Here is a 14,210-nt window from a genome sequence, read left to right as displayed (position 1 = left end):
ACATCCCTCTCACTCACAACAGAACAGTGAAAATGATTTGGTGTAGTCAGACATTCCCAGAGCCGGAGCACGACACAAGTCCTCTCGCAGCTCAAGAAAAGCTATCATACAGTCTTTGTCCCATGGTACCGGATCACTTACATCCTTGTGCGTCAGTTTCTGCAATGGTTTCGGTTTCAGGGAAAAGTTGGCAATCCACTGGCGACAGTAGCCAACCATCCCCAAGAACATCCTAACCTCTCTCTGGGTCGAGGGCACCATCCTTTTCATGATCGCCTCAATCCTGTCAGGTGACACTTTCCTCCTTCCCTTCTCTATCCTGTGACCCAGATACTGTACTTCAGGGAAACAGTACTGTAACTTGCTGGGGGATACCTTGTGTCCATTTTCTGCCAAATGGTTCAGCAAGGCAATGGTGTCAATTCTACAAATGTCTTCTGTCTCTGACGCAACAAGGAGATCGTCTATGTACTGTACGAGAACAGAGTTCTGCAGCAGTACTAGATTCTCAAGATTCCTTTCCAGCAACTGATTAAAGATCGATGGGCTCTCTGTGTACCCCTGAGGGATACGACACCACGTTAATACACGATTTTCCAGCTTGAACGCAAAAAGAAATTGGCTCTCTTCATGCAGTGGGATCGAGAAGAAAGCCTGACAAAGGTCAATCACAGTAAACCACTCAGCTTGGAACGGTATCTGAAACAGTATCATCGAAGGATTCGGTACCACTGGACAGCATGGAACAACTATGTTGTTCACTTTTCGCAAATCCTGCACAATCCTGAACTTCCCGCTAGGCTTCTGCAAAACCATGATCGGGGAGTTGCATGGACTGCCCAGGACTTCCTTCAGAATTCCCTGTCTAATCATGGATTCGATCACAGGTTTTATTCCTGCAATAGTTTCCGGAGTCAAATTGTATTGGGGTGTTCTTGGGAATTCAGCATTCGGTTTTACTTGAATCTTAACAGGCTCTACTCCTCTAATCAAACCGATATCTTCTCCTGTAAAGTCCCACACTTCCTGGGTGACTGTATCCCTCAAATCCCAAGAAAGTTCCTCCACAGTTAAAGCAGGATACAATTCTATGCACACATGCGTATTTGCAACCTTAAAGGCAGCATCATCATCATTTGTCTGCAACTCCACTCCCTTGGGGGTACAATAAATGGTACAATGGAGTTTACACAAGAGATCTCTCCCTAATAGACACACAGGACTGGAATCACACACTACAAATTGGTGTTTATCCCTGAAACTTCCTATCTTCACTGGGACTGGCTCAGTCAGTGGGTTCGTCATTCTCCTGTTTGCAACGCCTACAACTTGGATAGTCTGTCCTGAAAGGGGTAGGTTGGGGACTACTGCAGACCGCACAGTAGAGCGGGTAGCACTGGTATCAATCAGAAAGGTGGTGGAATGGCCATCCACGTCAGCCTCTACGAATGGCCCTCTCTGGTCTACCTCCAGAACTGCCCCGAGGGTACAGTCCTCTTGCCCACTCAGGTATCGTCCTGTCACTGGGTCAAAGTAATAGTACTCATCCCCTTCAACTATGAAAGGCATCTGCTTGTAAACCTTGTTCCCTGCCGAAATATTTGGTGGCTGGGGAACCGGAACCCGAAGAGCTGAAGTCCCCCCTTTAGCCGTCCTAACCTTCGCTATGGCTACCTTCTGCAAAGGAGGGGCCTGAGCCTCCTCCTCTTCCTCTTCTTGTCCTTGATTTTCTGGATTAAGGGGACACTCGCTGTAGGAGAGTAGGGTCTGCTATCCTATGGTCACCCCAAATTTTTGCTTTTTGCTTCACTGGTTTCTGACTAAATGTGGCTGTGGGCCTGCTAATCAGACCCACAGCCTGCTGTTCTCTCTCTAAATTACTGCCAATGCACTTTAGGTGCATTACGAATTGGAACTGGTTCACCCTATTGGCCCCTGTAACAGTGTACCCTAGGTACCCAGGGCATAGGTGTTCCCAAGGCCTACCAGGGGCTGCAGCATGTATTGTGCCACCCCTGGCCTGGCCTCCATATTTGACACAACTGGCTGATCACTCAGCTGGGGTAAGTTGGTGTAATCACCTCTTACTTAGGTACAGTATGTCTGTGCCTAACCCTAAACTGGACACATATGTTCCTATCAGCCACTCCTATGGAAGGCCTCATCAATCCTGGAGGCAGAGTGCTTGGAAATATGTGAGATGGTGCTCTAGCATGAGCTGAGCCTGTCTGCAGCTGTCGGGAACCACTCCCTAAGCTGTTCCGGGATATTGCCATACCATATACTCTTAAGTGCATTATAATCCTCGCGGTTAAATGCTATCTTTGGTTTGGCTTTATCAAAACATGTTGAGTAAGGTGTCATACGAATTGGAATACTATCCCCTCGACAGTTCTGTCGACGGGGATAGCATTCCACCCTTCTAGAGGGACACGACATGTGTGTAGCCTTAACCCCGGTTAAAGTTAACCAGAGCCTCAGCATCACAAAATGGATGCTGCCACCACAGACACGAGTCTGGCCTCCTGCTGCTGACCGAAACTCGGCAGATGGTGGCCTGGACAAAGGGTTTCCTGCCTTGGGAGGTGCGAGCACCACCCCAGACAGGGTTTTGTGTATTGGGTAGGACAGGGCTGAATAGAATCAGACATGCCCGGGGCACACAAGGTGTCCCCGTGCATAGGCCAGTCCAAACCGGTCCTGGGACTTTCCAGACCCAGGCCTGGCGAGGAGCTGGACAAAGGAAAGGGGGTGTAACCGCCCCCCTTCCTGGTTCCTCCCAGAGGAGGGACCTAGTAGGTGATCCACCCCTCAGATTGGGAATAAGAGTGGGAGCAGTGCCATTGCACAGCAGATCATCCTGAATCAACTTTAAACAAAGAAGAAGACTGGACTTCGACATTCTGCTGCTCAGAAGACTGAAGAGAATCTCCCTTGTGGCCTAGGAGTGGCCACCCTGTGAACACAGGCACCAACCAGCAACTCGATGTCTGCTTTGCCGCCGCCTCCCGCCGGAGCCCGAGCCCAGAGCCTGACAAGAACCAGACTCCCAGACCTCTCAGAGCCCGATCCACAGTCCCTGCAAAGAAGGGACCCGTGGAGGCACCAAGTGACGTGGGACCGGACCTCTTGGAAGACACTCGAAAAGCTGACTGCACAGCTTCTGAGGTATCCTTGACGTTGTGCTTTGGGGACTGAGAACCCCCACCATCGAGCAGCCCTTGCACCGAAGATCAGCCCCCCAGCATCTCCACGATCTGCGTGGGGCCCTTTTGCATTGTGCCACTTGACACGCCATCCCGGCCACTAGCCACGTGGTCAGCGGCCATCTTGGCGACAAAACCGACGAACTACACAGCGGGTCTGGTTGCTCCAGACTCACCCAAGCTCCTGTGAAAAGGAGCACTCGCTCTGACCTTGCTGGTCCGAGTGTTAAGCATCTTTTGATTCCTGCGTGGCTTGCATTAGCCAAGGCCTGTTTGCTCCGATCAGGTCGTCGACACCTCCAACAGCGAGAAACCTGCGTGGGACAGCTCGTGACCGACTCCTGGACGTCCTCGACCCCCGGTGTCCACGTGGCTGCAGAGAGAAGCTACCCGACAACGCCTGTTTGCACCCGACATCGCCTGGTTCCAATCTGGTTCCACGGTAGTCACTGGCTAGTGACTTTGAACATTGTCCCCTCTGCTTTCAGGTCTTCACAACTTCAGATCCACCCTTGGATCCACCGGAACTCTTCACATCGAGCCGCCTGCAGCATCTTCAGCTCCAAGCACCATCGACCAGCGTGACGAAACCCGACACTACTTCGACCCTGTGCACCCGCTTCCTGTGGGTGAGGTAACTCAGCTCCGCCGGTGTTCCTACACTGGTACACATCTCAAGGGCCTGTGTCTTAAGTTTCAGCGTTCTAGGTCACTCGGAAGGTTCCTAACTATCTAACTTTGTACTTTTTACGCACCATAGACTTTACATTGGAAAGTGCGTGCACTTTGAACACTGCACCCGAGTCCCGCGGGCCTTTCCCGACTTAATCATTGATAGTCTCGAATAGCTCCAGCGATTCCCAAGACCCTAGGCCTGTTCCCATTCCGATTGGTATCTCTTATACCACTTTCTTAGTATATGGTTTAGGTGGCCCCTAGGGCTCATCCATATTGTGCAACTTTTGTGTATTTTAAACTGTCTTGTGATTTAACGCTTGTGCTTCTGTGCTCATAAAGAGTCCAGAGGATTTTATAGTTAATAAATCAATATATATTTTCAATATATATCTGTGTGGTGTCCCTTTCATTTGGTATTCAAGGGGGATGTGTATGGTAATACAGCTGATTCACATGCCTTTCAGAGTTTAGCCTAAGACTGCTTTGTCCACGTTACCACTAGGATAACTGGTCTACAAGGTTGAATTACAACCAATCATCATAAGGGTTGCTTGGCATGGTACAAAGTGATCACTAGAATTAGTGAGCATTATATACCAGGCCAACTTCTCACATTGGTGAGCAGCGGTGGGATCTGAGCTTGCTGTTGTTTTACCATTACAATCTTTGAGATTATCCTTTGAAAGATCATACAGGTACCTGCTAGGTACATATAAAACAAGACTAGTATACTTAAGTTCTAATGAACTTAGTTGTTGTAGAGCAAAGGGAGTAGCACACCCTAGCTACAACTACTAGATAGGTTTAGTAGGTAAACACCAGTGTAGGTAGATTGCAACACATCCACCCACACTAAACCAATGTCTGGAGCAGAGGGTTCCACCGGGAACATCCCTGTTGAGAGTGACCCTCCAAGGGCACCATCCAAATTTGCTAATTTTTCCTTTAAGGAATTAAGACAGCTTTGTGTCTTAAGGGGTCTGAGGACAGGGCCTTCCCCTACCACAGACCACCTTAGAGAGATCTTGGATCAGTCTGAGACTCTAAAGACCTCTAAGGCAGACCCCACAGGGGATGCTGAAGGAGGCCATCCTTCAGAGGATGACACTGTAGACACCCCTGGCCCTATCATCCTGGTAGATGAGGAAGCCCCCATCACTGGAGCTCCTCAGGTAGACGAGGAGGAAGAGGAAGAAGAGACAGAGGGGGGAAGCAGTGAGTCAGATGATGACAGAAATAGTCAGGTGCTGGTCAGTAGACTGAACCAGGCTAACTTAAGCCTATTTGGGACTGAATCAGGTAACAACCCATTCAGACCCCCAGGTGGACTTAACCAGAAGCCTAGGAGGAGAAGGACTCACTCAGGTGACTCTAACAACTCCCATGCTTCTAGAGGTTCTCATGGCCACTCCAGAAGGGAGCTGGCTAGCCCTCAGAGAGGGGAAAATGAGGCCAAAATGAGAGAGGCTGAGCTTAGGATCCAGAAGCGAGAATTAGAAGTTGCCCTGGCCCAAGAGAGCCTTGCTAGAGCAAGACAGCCTAGAGAGAGTGGGGTAATAGAACCCACTGGTGGCAGAAATATCCACAAGGATAAAGACAGGTCTTTTGATAACAGAAACCTGAGTAAGATTGTGCCCCCCTACAAAGCTGGGGATGACATCCATAAATGGATAACTGCAATGGAGAGAGCCTGCAGAGTACAGCAGATCCCTCAAGAGCAGTGGGCAGCAATCTTGTGGCTCTCCTTTGAAGGTAGAGGCCGAGACAGACTCCTCACAGTTAGTGATGGGGATTCTAGAAACGACCTGGTCCTGAAGAGTGCTCTGATTGATGGGTTAGGCTTAACCACTGAACAGTACAGGTTAATGTTCAGAGATACCCAGAAGACACAGACTCAGGACTGGTCTGAATTTGTTGAGTGTGCCACTAAGGCTCTGGAGGGATGGTTGCTGGGAAGCAAGGTTACAGACTATGAAGGAGTGTATAATTTGCTGATGAGAGAACAAATTTTAAATAATTGTCAGAACCAGCAGTTGCATCAACATTTGGTTGACTCAGATTTGACCTCTCCCCAAGAATTGGGAAAGAGGGCAGATAAATGGGTAAGAACCAGAGTTAAGCAAAAGAACCAGAACCAGAACCAGGGTGGTGACCAGAAGAAAACAGACCAGAAGGGTGGGGAGCAGAAAGCTAAAGACCAGAAGTCTTCAACAGGGCCCCAAAATGATACAGAGGGTGGGTCCCAAACTTCCAAGAAGAAGAAGAAGAAAGAAGGTCAGAAGAAACCCTGGTGTAAAACTTGTAAAAACACCTCTCACTGGACAAGTGAGTGTAAAAAGGGTGGAGCCCCCAGCACTGCAGCCCCTAAGGCAACTGCACCCACTAGTACAGCTAGCAGTGCTGGTCCACAAACCAAGGGGGTAGTGGGTATCACCTTGGGAACTGAAGGAGATTCTGACCTAGTCAGAACCCTTACACAGGCTGTTCTGATTTGTGAAGGGGACATAGATTTGACCCCTGACATAAGTCCCAGTAACCTGGGCAAATACAGACAGACGCCTTTGATTAACAACAAAGTGGCTCAAGCTTACAGGGACACATGTGCCAGTGTCACTATGGTGACACCTAACTTTGTGGACCCTGGACAGTACATGCCAGGTGATAATTACCTGGTGACCAATGCCAGCAATGTCACTACTACACATAGTGTGGCACTTGTTAACTTTTCCTGGGGAGGGGTAACTGACCTAAAAAGAGTTATGGTTAGTGCTGATCTCCCAGTTGAATGTTTGTTGGGCAATGACCTGGAGAACTCTCTATGGTCAGAAGTTGAGTACAGGACTCATGCAGAGATGTTAGGGATATCATCGCATGTCCTTGCTGTGACCAGGTCACAGGCCAAAAAGTGCCTCTCTGAACCTCAGGTCTTGGATCCTGGAACAATGGACCAAGCACCTTCCAAGAAGAAGAACAGGAGGGTTAAGGCTGTGCCTTCCCAACTGCCTGCAAGTGAGGATCAAGCTTCACAGGAAGCTGGTCTTGAGACCCCTGAAGGAACTGTCTCTGAAGAACTTGAACCTGATCAGGTTGAGTTTCTGGGGACAGGGGGACCTTCTAGGGCAGACTTGGGGCAGGCTCAGTTAACCTGTCCTTCTCTTGAACCCCTCAGACATCAGGCTGCTGCTGAGGCTGCTGGGAATGCTCAAGGTGCCCATAAAGTTTATTGGGATGAAGGACTCCTTTACACAGAGGGTAGAGACCCCAAGCCTGGTGCAACCAGGAGGTTGGTTATACCTCTGCAATTTAGGGGTTTCCTTCTCACCTTAGCCCATGATATTCCTCTAGCAGGACACTTAGGCCAGAATAAGACCTGGGACAGGCTTGTCCCTCACTTTCACTGGCCCCACATGTCTGAAGACACCAAGGAGTTTTGTCGCTCCTGTGAAACCTGCCAAGCCAGTGGTAAAGCAGGTGGAACAACAAAGGCCCCCCTGATACTACTACCTGTGGTGGGGGTTCCCTTTGAAAGAGTGGGGATTGATATTGTAGGTCCAATGGATCCCCCTACAGCATCTGGGCACAGATTCATACTGGTGGTAGTGGATCATGCCACCAGGTACCCAGAGGCAATTCCACTTAGGACCACAACAGCTCCTGTTGTGGCCAGGGCCTTACTTGGAGTTTTCTCCAGAGTGGGGTTTCCTAAGGAGGTAATATCTGATAGAGATGCCAACTTCATGTCAGGATATTTGACAGCTATGTGGAAGGAATGTGGTGTCAACTACAAGTTCACCACTCCTTATCATCCACAATGTAATGGGCTTGTTGAGAGATTTAACAAGAACCTAAAGGGCATGATTAAAGGATTACCTGAAAAGCTCAGGCGAAGATGGGACATCCTACTGCCCTGCCTTTTGTTTGCTTACAGGGAGGTCCCTCAAAAGGGGGTTGGCTTCAGCCCCTTTGAATTGTTGTTTGGGCACCCTGTAAGAGGACCCCTGTGTCTGGTGAAGGAAGGATGGGAGTTACCTCTCAAAAAGCCTAAGCAAGACATAGTGGACTATGTACTTGGTCTCCGCTCCAGGATGGCAGAGTACATGGAAAAGGCATCCAAAAACCTTGAGGCTAGCCAAGAATTACAGAAAGCTTGGCATGACCAAAAGGCTGTCCTTGTTGAGTTTCAGCCCGGACAGAAGGTATGGGTGTTGGAGCCAGTGGCCCCAGCAGCACTCCAAGACAAATGGTCTGGACCCCATACACTTCTGGAGAAGAAGGGAGAGGTTACCTACTTGGTGGACCTAGGAACTCCCAGGAGCCCCCACAGGGTGCTCCGTGTCAACAAATTGAAGGCATATGTCAACAGGGAAGACATGGGCTTGCTCATGGCTACAGATGAGGGACAGGAGGAAGAGAGTGACCCTCTCCCAGACCTGCTCACTCAGAACCCTGAGGATGGCTCAGTTGATGGTGTGGCCTTAGGTGGCAGCCTCACTGAACATCAGCAACATGACTGCAGACAAGTTCTACAGGCATACAGGCATATGTTCTCATTGACACCCAGTCAGACTAACTGGTGTACACATGTGGTGGACACTGGTGACAGTCTTCCTGTAAAGAGCAAGATTTACAGGCAACCTGACCACGTCAGGGACTGTATAAAGACTGAGGTGCAAAAGATGCTGGAATTAGGTGTCATTGAGCCTTCAGAGAGCCCCTGGGCTAGCCCAGTGGTTCTGGTCCCCAAACCTCACACCAAAGATGGCAAGAGAGAGATGAGGTTCTGTGTGGATTACAGAGGACTCAATGCTGTCACCAGGACAGATGCACACCCTATTCCAAGGGCAGATGAGCTCATTGACAAGTTGGCTTCTGCCAAATATTTGAGCACATTTGACTTGACAGCTGGCTACTGGCAAATCAGGTTAGCTGAGGAGTCTAAAGCCAAGACAGCATTTTCTACCCCTAGTGGGCATTATCAATTTGTGGTAATGCCCTTTGGTTTGAAAAATGCACCTGCCACCTTCCAAAGGTTGGTGAATCAAGTCCTCACTGGGTTGGATGACTTTTGTGCAGCTTATCTGGATGATATTGCTGTCTTTAGCTCCACCTGGGAGGATCACCTGGTCCACCTGAAGGAAGTGCTTGAGGCTCTGCAAAAGGCAGGCCTCACTATCAAGGCAACAAAGTGCCAGATAGGGCAGAGCAAGGTTGTATACCTGGGCCACCTTGTAGGTGGAGGCCAAGTTCAACCACTGGAGAGTAAGATCCAGACCATCAAGGACTGGTCCCCTCCAACTACCCAGACTCAGGTCAGAACTTTCTTGGGCCTGACTGGGTACCACAGGAAGTTTGTTAAGAACTATGGGTCCATTGTGACTCCTCTTAATGATCTGACATCTAAGAAGATGCCCAAAAAGGTTCAGTGGACAGAAAACTGTCAAAAGGCATTTGATGACCTGAAGAAGGCCATGTGCTCTGCACCTATCCTGAAGAGTCCTGACTACTCAAGAGAGTTCATTGTCCAAACAGATGCTTCTGAGTTGGGAGTGGGAGCAGTGCTTTCACAGCTTAATGTAGATGGCCAGGACCAGCCCATTGCTTTTATTAGCAGAAGGCTGACCCCCAGAGAGAAACGTTGGTCAGCTATTGAGAGGGAGGCCTTTGCTGTGGTGTGGGCCCTGAAGAAGTTGAGACCATACTTATTTGGCACTCACTTCAAGATTCAGACCGACCATAAGCCCCTCTTATGGCTTAATCAGATGAAGGGTGAAAACCCCAAACTACTCAGGTGGTCCATTTCCCTACAGGGGATGGACTTTACAGTGGAGCACTGCCCAGGGACTGACCATGGCAACGCAGATGGTCTCTCCAGGTACTTCCACTTAGAACATGAAGACACAACTGGTCAAGGTTAGTCTAATGTCCCTGCGTTTGGGGGGGGGGGGTTATGTAGGAGAGTAGGGTCTGCTATCCTATGGTCACCCCAAATTTTTGCTTTTTGCCTCACTGGTTTCTGACCTAATGTGGCTGTGGGCCTGCTAATCAGACCCACAGCCTGCTGTTCTCTCTCTAAATTACTGCCAATGCACTTTAGGTGCATTACGAATTGGAACTGGTTCACCTTATTGGCCCCTGTAACAGTGTACCCTAGGTACCCAGGACATAGGTGTTCCCAAGGCCTACCAGGGGCTGCAGCATGTATTGTGCCACCCCTGGCCTGGCCTCCATATTTGACACAACTGGCTGATCACTCAGCTGGGGTAAGTTGGTGTAATCACCTCTTACTTAGGTACAGTATGTCTGTGCCTAACCCTAAACTGGACACATATGTTCCTATCAGCCACTCCTATGGAAGGCCTCATCAATCCTGGAGGCAGAGTGCTTGGAAATATGTGAGATGGTGCTCTAGCATGAGCTGAGCCTGTCTGCAGCTGTCGGGAACCACTCCCTAAGCTGTTCCGGGATATTGCCATACCATATACTCTTAAGTGCATTATAATCCTCGCGGTTAAATGCTATCTTTGGTTTGGCTTTATCAAAACATGTTGAGTAAGGTGTCATACGAATTGGAATACTATCCCCTCGACAGTTCTGTCGACGGGGATAGCATTCCACCCTTCTAGAGGGACACGACATGTGTGTAGCCTTAACCCCGGTTAAAGTTAACCAGAGCCTCAGCATCACAAAATGGATGCTGCCACCACAGACACGAGTCTGGCCTCCTGCTGCTGCTGCTGACCGAAACTCGGCAGATGGTGGCCTGGACAAAGGGTTTCCTGCCTTGGGAGGTGCGAGCACCACCCCAGACAGGGTTTTGTGTATTGGGTAGGACAGGGCTGAATAGAATCAGACATGCCCGGGGCACACAAGGTGTCCCCGTGCATAGGCCAGTCCAAACCGGTCCTGGGACTTTCCAGACCCAGGCCTGGCGAGGAGCTGGACAAAGGAAAGGGGGTGTAACCGCCCCCCTTCCTGGTTCCTCCCAGAGGAGGGACCTAGTAGGTGATCCACCCCTCAGATTGGGAATAAGAGTGGGAGCAGTGCCATTGCACAGCAGATCATCCTGAATCAACGTTAAACAAAGAAGAAGACTGGACTTCGACATTATGCTGCTCAGAAGACTGAAGAGAATCTCCCTTGTGGCCTAGGAGTGGCCACCCTGTGAACACAGGCACCAACCAGCAACTCGACGTCTGCTTTGCCGCTGCCTCCCGCCGGAGCCGGAGCCCAGAGCCCGACAAGAACCAGACTCCCAGACCTCTCAGAGCCCGATCCACAGTCCCTGCAAAGAAGGGACCCGTGGAGGCACCGAGTGACGTGGGACCGGACCTCTTGGAAGACACTCGAAAAGCTGACTGCGCAGCTTCTGAGGTATTCTCGACGTTGTGCTTTGGGGACTGAGAACCCCCACCATCGAGCAGCCCTTGCACCGAAGATCAGCCCCCCAGCATCTTCACGATCTGCGTGGGGCCCTTTTGCATTGTGCCACTCGACGCGCCATCCCGGCCACTAGCCACGTGGTCAGCGGCCATCTTGGCGACGAAACCGACAAACTACAAAGCGGGTCTGGTTGCTCCAGACTCACCCAAGCTCCTGTGAAAAGGAGCACTCGCTCTGACCTTGCTGGTCCGAGTGTTAAGCATCTTTTGATTCCTGCGTGGCTTGCATTAGCCAAGGCCTGTTTGCTCCGATCAGGTCGCCGACACCGCCAACAACGAGAAGCCTGCGTGGGACAGATTGTGACCGACTTCTGGACGTCCTCGACCCTCGGTGTCCACGTGGCTGCAGAGAGAAGCTATCCAACAACGCCTGTTTGCACCCGACATCGCCTGGTTCCAATCTGGTTCCACTAACTGTCCCATGTCCTTTGGATCCATCACATCCAATCCGCTGTATTGCTTAAATATCTACAATAATCGCTCATAGTACTCGTGTCTCCTTCGGTTCCTGCCTAGTCCGATCTATCTTCACCCAGTCGATGTCCTGTGGTGGTACCTTAGTCTTCAACTACGTGATCACCCGCTCATACTTTATCATTACCCTGGGTGAGGGTCCATTTGTGGTAGCATCTCGTTCTGGCTCCACTGTGGGCCATTCAACACTGACCTTACATGCTAGCCACAGGTCTCCTGGAACCACAATGTCAAACAGAGTATTCAGATCAAACCATAATACCTTCGAGATATTAACAAATCTCTCTACCTGTTTGTACCATTCCCCCGTACTCTCACACAACTTCGGAAATTAGTTTGTAAAGGCAGCCAAATCTCCCCTACACCAGGATACATGTACATATCCCCCGTGAGCCACCTCCCGCAAGTTATGCCAATATAGGGAATAAATGGATTTATAGCCGAATAGGGGCATAAGGTCACAGTATCGATCAGGAACCTAGATAAGCACGCAACACCCACTCCACGTTTTCATGTCCATCAAAATTACTAAAACTAAGCAATTAGATGCATGTGCAACATTGCCCACCCCAAAATACATAAATGCATTCGAAATAGGCGTACTTGTAATACATGGAATTTAGGTACTGTACGTTTTTTAAAGCATATTAATCATTCAAAAAATTATTGCATATGAAGTCAATGAACGATTATGCAAAAGGAATTACACATGAAGTATCTCTGACAGAAGAAAGGCGAGATAAATCATCACATAAAAATGCATTGTAATAACATGTGTGCTAGAGGCTGGTGTTATGTTGTTATGTCTCAAGATGTGTTTAGAAATAGAAGTGTCAAGCTTCTGTTCTCTAAGAATAGTTTTTACGTTAAGCAAAGATTTGTTCGTGCCAAAAAGGGTCAATATTAAAAAAATTGTCCAATTCAAAGAAAATAGATTTCCAAAAGCTCCTGGCAGTTTTTGTTGATCAAAACTGAAGGCCGAATTCAGAGTTCATGGGAACGCTGTGTGTCGGAAAGCTTCTCAAAAGTTATTGTTTCTCTGTGGGTGAGATAAGCATGGGCGAATTTTGCGGATCTCGCGTTCGCGAATTTGCGGATTTGCGAACTCGCAATCCGCAAAATCCGCGAATTCTTGCGAATTTGCGGATTTTTTTTTTTTTTTGTGTTCGCAAGGATTTCTGCCAGTTCGCGAGGGTTTCGTACCAGTTCGCAATTGCGAACTTACATTTCGTCGCGCAACGGTCGCGAATTATGTTGTTTCTACGTCTGGTTCATCATCACAGGTTCCCAGCACCCTCTGTTTCACCACTGCAACCCTCTGTTACATCAATGCCACCCTCTGGTTCATCATTACTGTAGATTATGGGGGGGAAAAGCAAGCACACCATCCCTGCTTCAACTCAGATGAATTAATTTGGGGTTAGTTTATTAATGTGTCACTGTTTTAAAATTCCAGTCTGGCACCTGCTTCCTTATCTGTAATTTTGCTTTCTGTTGCAGTGCATTTTTTTTCCCCAGGACCTTCTTTGTGGCCTACTTGTAGCTATTGTATGAGCCTGCTGTGAGGGTCAGAGCAGGGTCATACAATTGTTGCAACTAGCAACTGAATTCTGGAGGGGCCCCAGTCAGGAAGCACTACCGGGAATTGTTACTAATGATGAGTTTGAACTCTTGCCCCTGCCGAGTGCTTTCACTTTTGAAAAACTCGTTTTTCTGCAATTTCGCGGGGTTCGCGGGGTGCGAACACGCGCAAGATCGGATTCGGAAGCCGCAAATTCGTGCGAATATGCAATTTGTTTTTTTTGCGGCGTGTTAGTTGGCAAGGTTTTGTGCGTTTTTGCGAGCCGCTCGTAGCGCAAGACGCGAAGTTACCCTCGCGGTCGTTCAAGGGCGCAGCCATCTTGTTTGCCTGACGTATTTCCGTTTCCGGGCGCGAAGTGTAATCTCGCAAAGTCCGCGGTTTGCCAGTACAGTCTCGCGCGTGTTCGCAAGGAAAATCTCGCGCGAACTTACCCGCGCGGTCGTGAACGGGCGCGGCCATCTTGTTTCTCATTCATTGCTATGGTTCTGGGCATGGTCTTTGTATCCTCTGTCAATCTCTGCCATCCTTTGCTTGTTTGAAGTTTTTTTTTATCTATTTTACTTATTATCTATCCCTCTATTTTTCTAGCCCTATATTTTTGTGTTTACTGCTACTTTTGGTTAATTTTAAACTACTTTTGTAAACTCTTTTCTTTTCTTCTCTTCCCTATTCTATTTTCTTTATTCCTTTCCGCCCAGACCATGGTGAAGGGAGCCGGTAAGCATCCCGAGAAGGGGAAGGGTCCCGCACCCCGTGTCCGGCTCCCGTGCGGGCGTTTGAGGGGGGAGCTAGTGATGCCACGGGAGATCTTTACCCCGGAGGAGGTGGCCC

General features: G+C 49.2%; 1 protein-coding gene across 1 annotated transcript; it reads left to right on the top strand.

Annotated features, from left to right (window-relative positions):
* Nucleotides 1-4,744: 4,744 nt before the first annotated feature.
* LOC147665051 (uncharacterized) lies at nucleotides 4,745-5,636 on the top strand (the record flags this gene model as incomplete). The annotated part of the gene is made up of 1 exon (XM_086949790.1): nucleotides 4,745-5,636. A coding segment is annotated over exon 1 (892 nt), but the record flags the coding sequence as incomplete, so codon positions are not given.
* Between the last annotated feature and the right edge of the window lie 8,574 nt (nucleotides 5,637-14,210).

Source organism: Lissotriton vulgaris, unplaced genomic scaffold, assembly GCF_964263255.1.
Source record: "Lissotriton vulgaris unplaced genomic scaffold, aLisVul1.2 SCAFFOLD_6148, whole genome shotgun sequence".
In the NCBI taxonomy this organism is placed as follows: Eukaryota; Metazoa; Chordata; class Amphibia; order Caudata; family Salamandridae; genus Lissotriton; species Lissotriton vulgaris.
The sequence above is the reverse complement of the archived record's forward strand: the minus strand, read 5'-3'. Positions and strand labels throughout refer to the sequence as shown.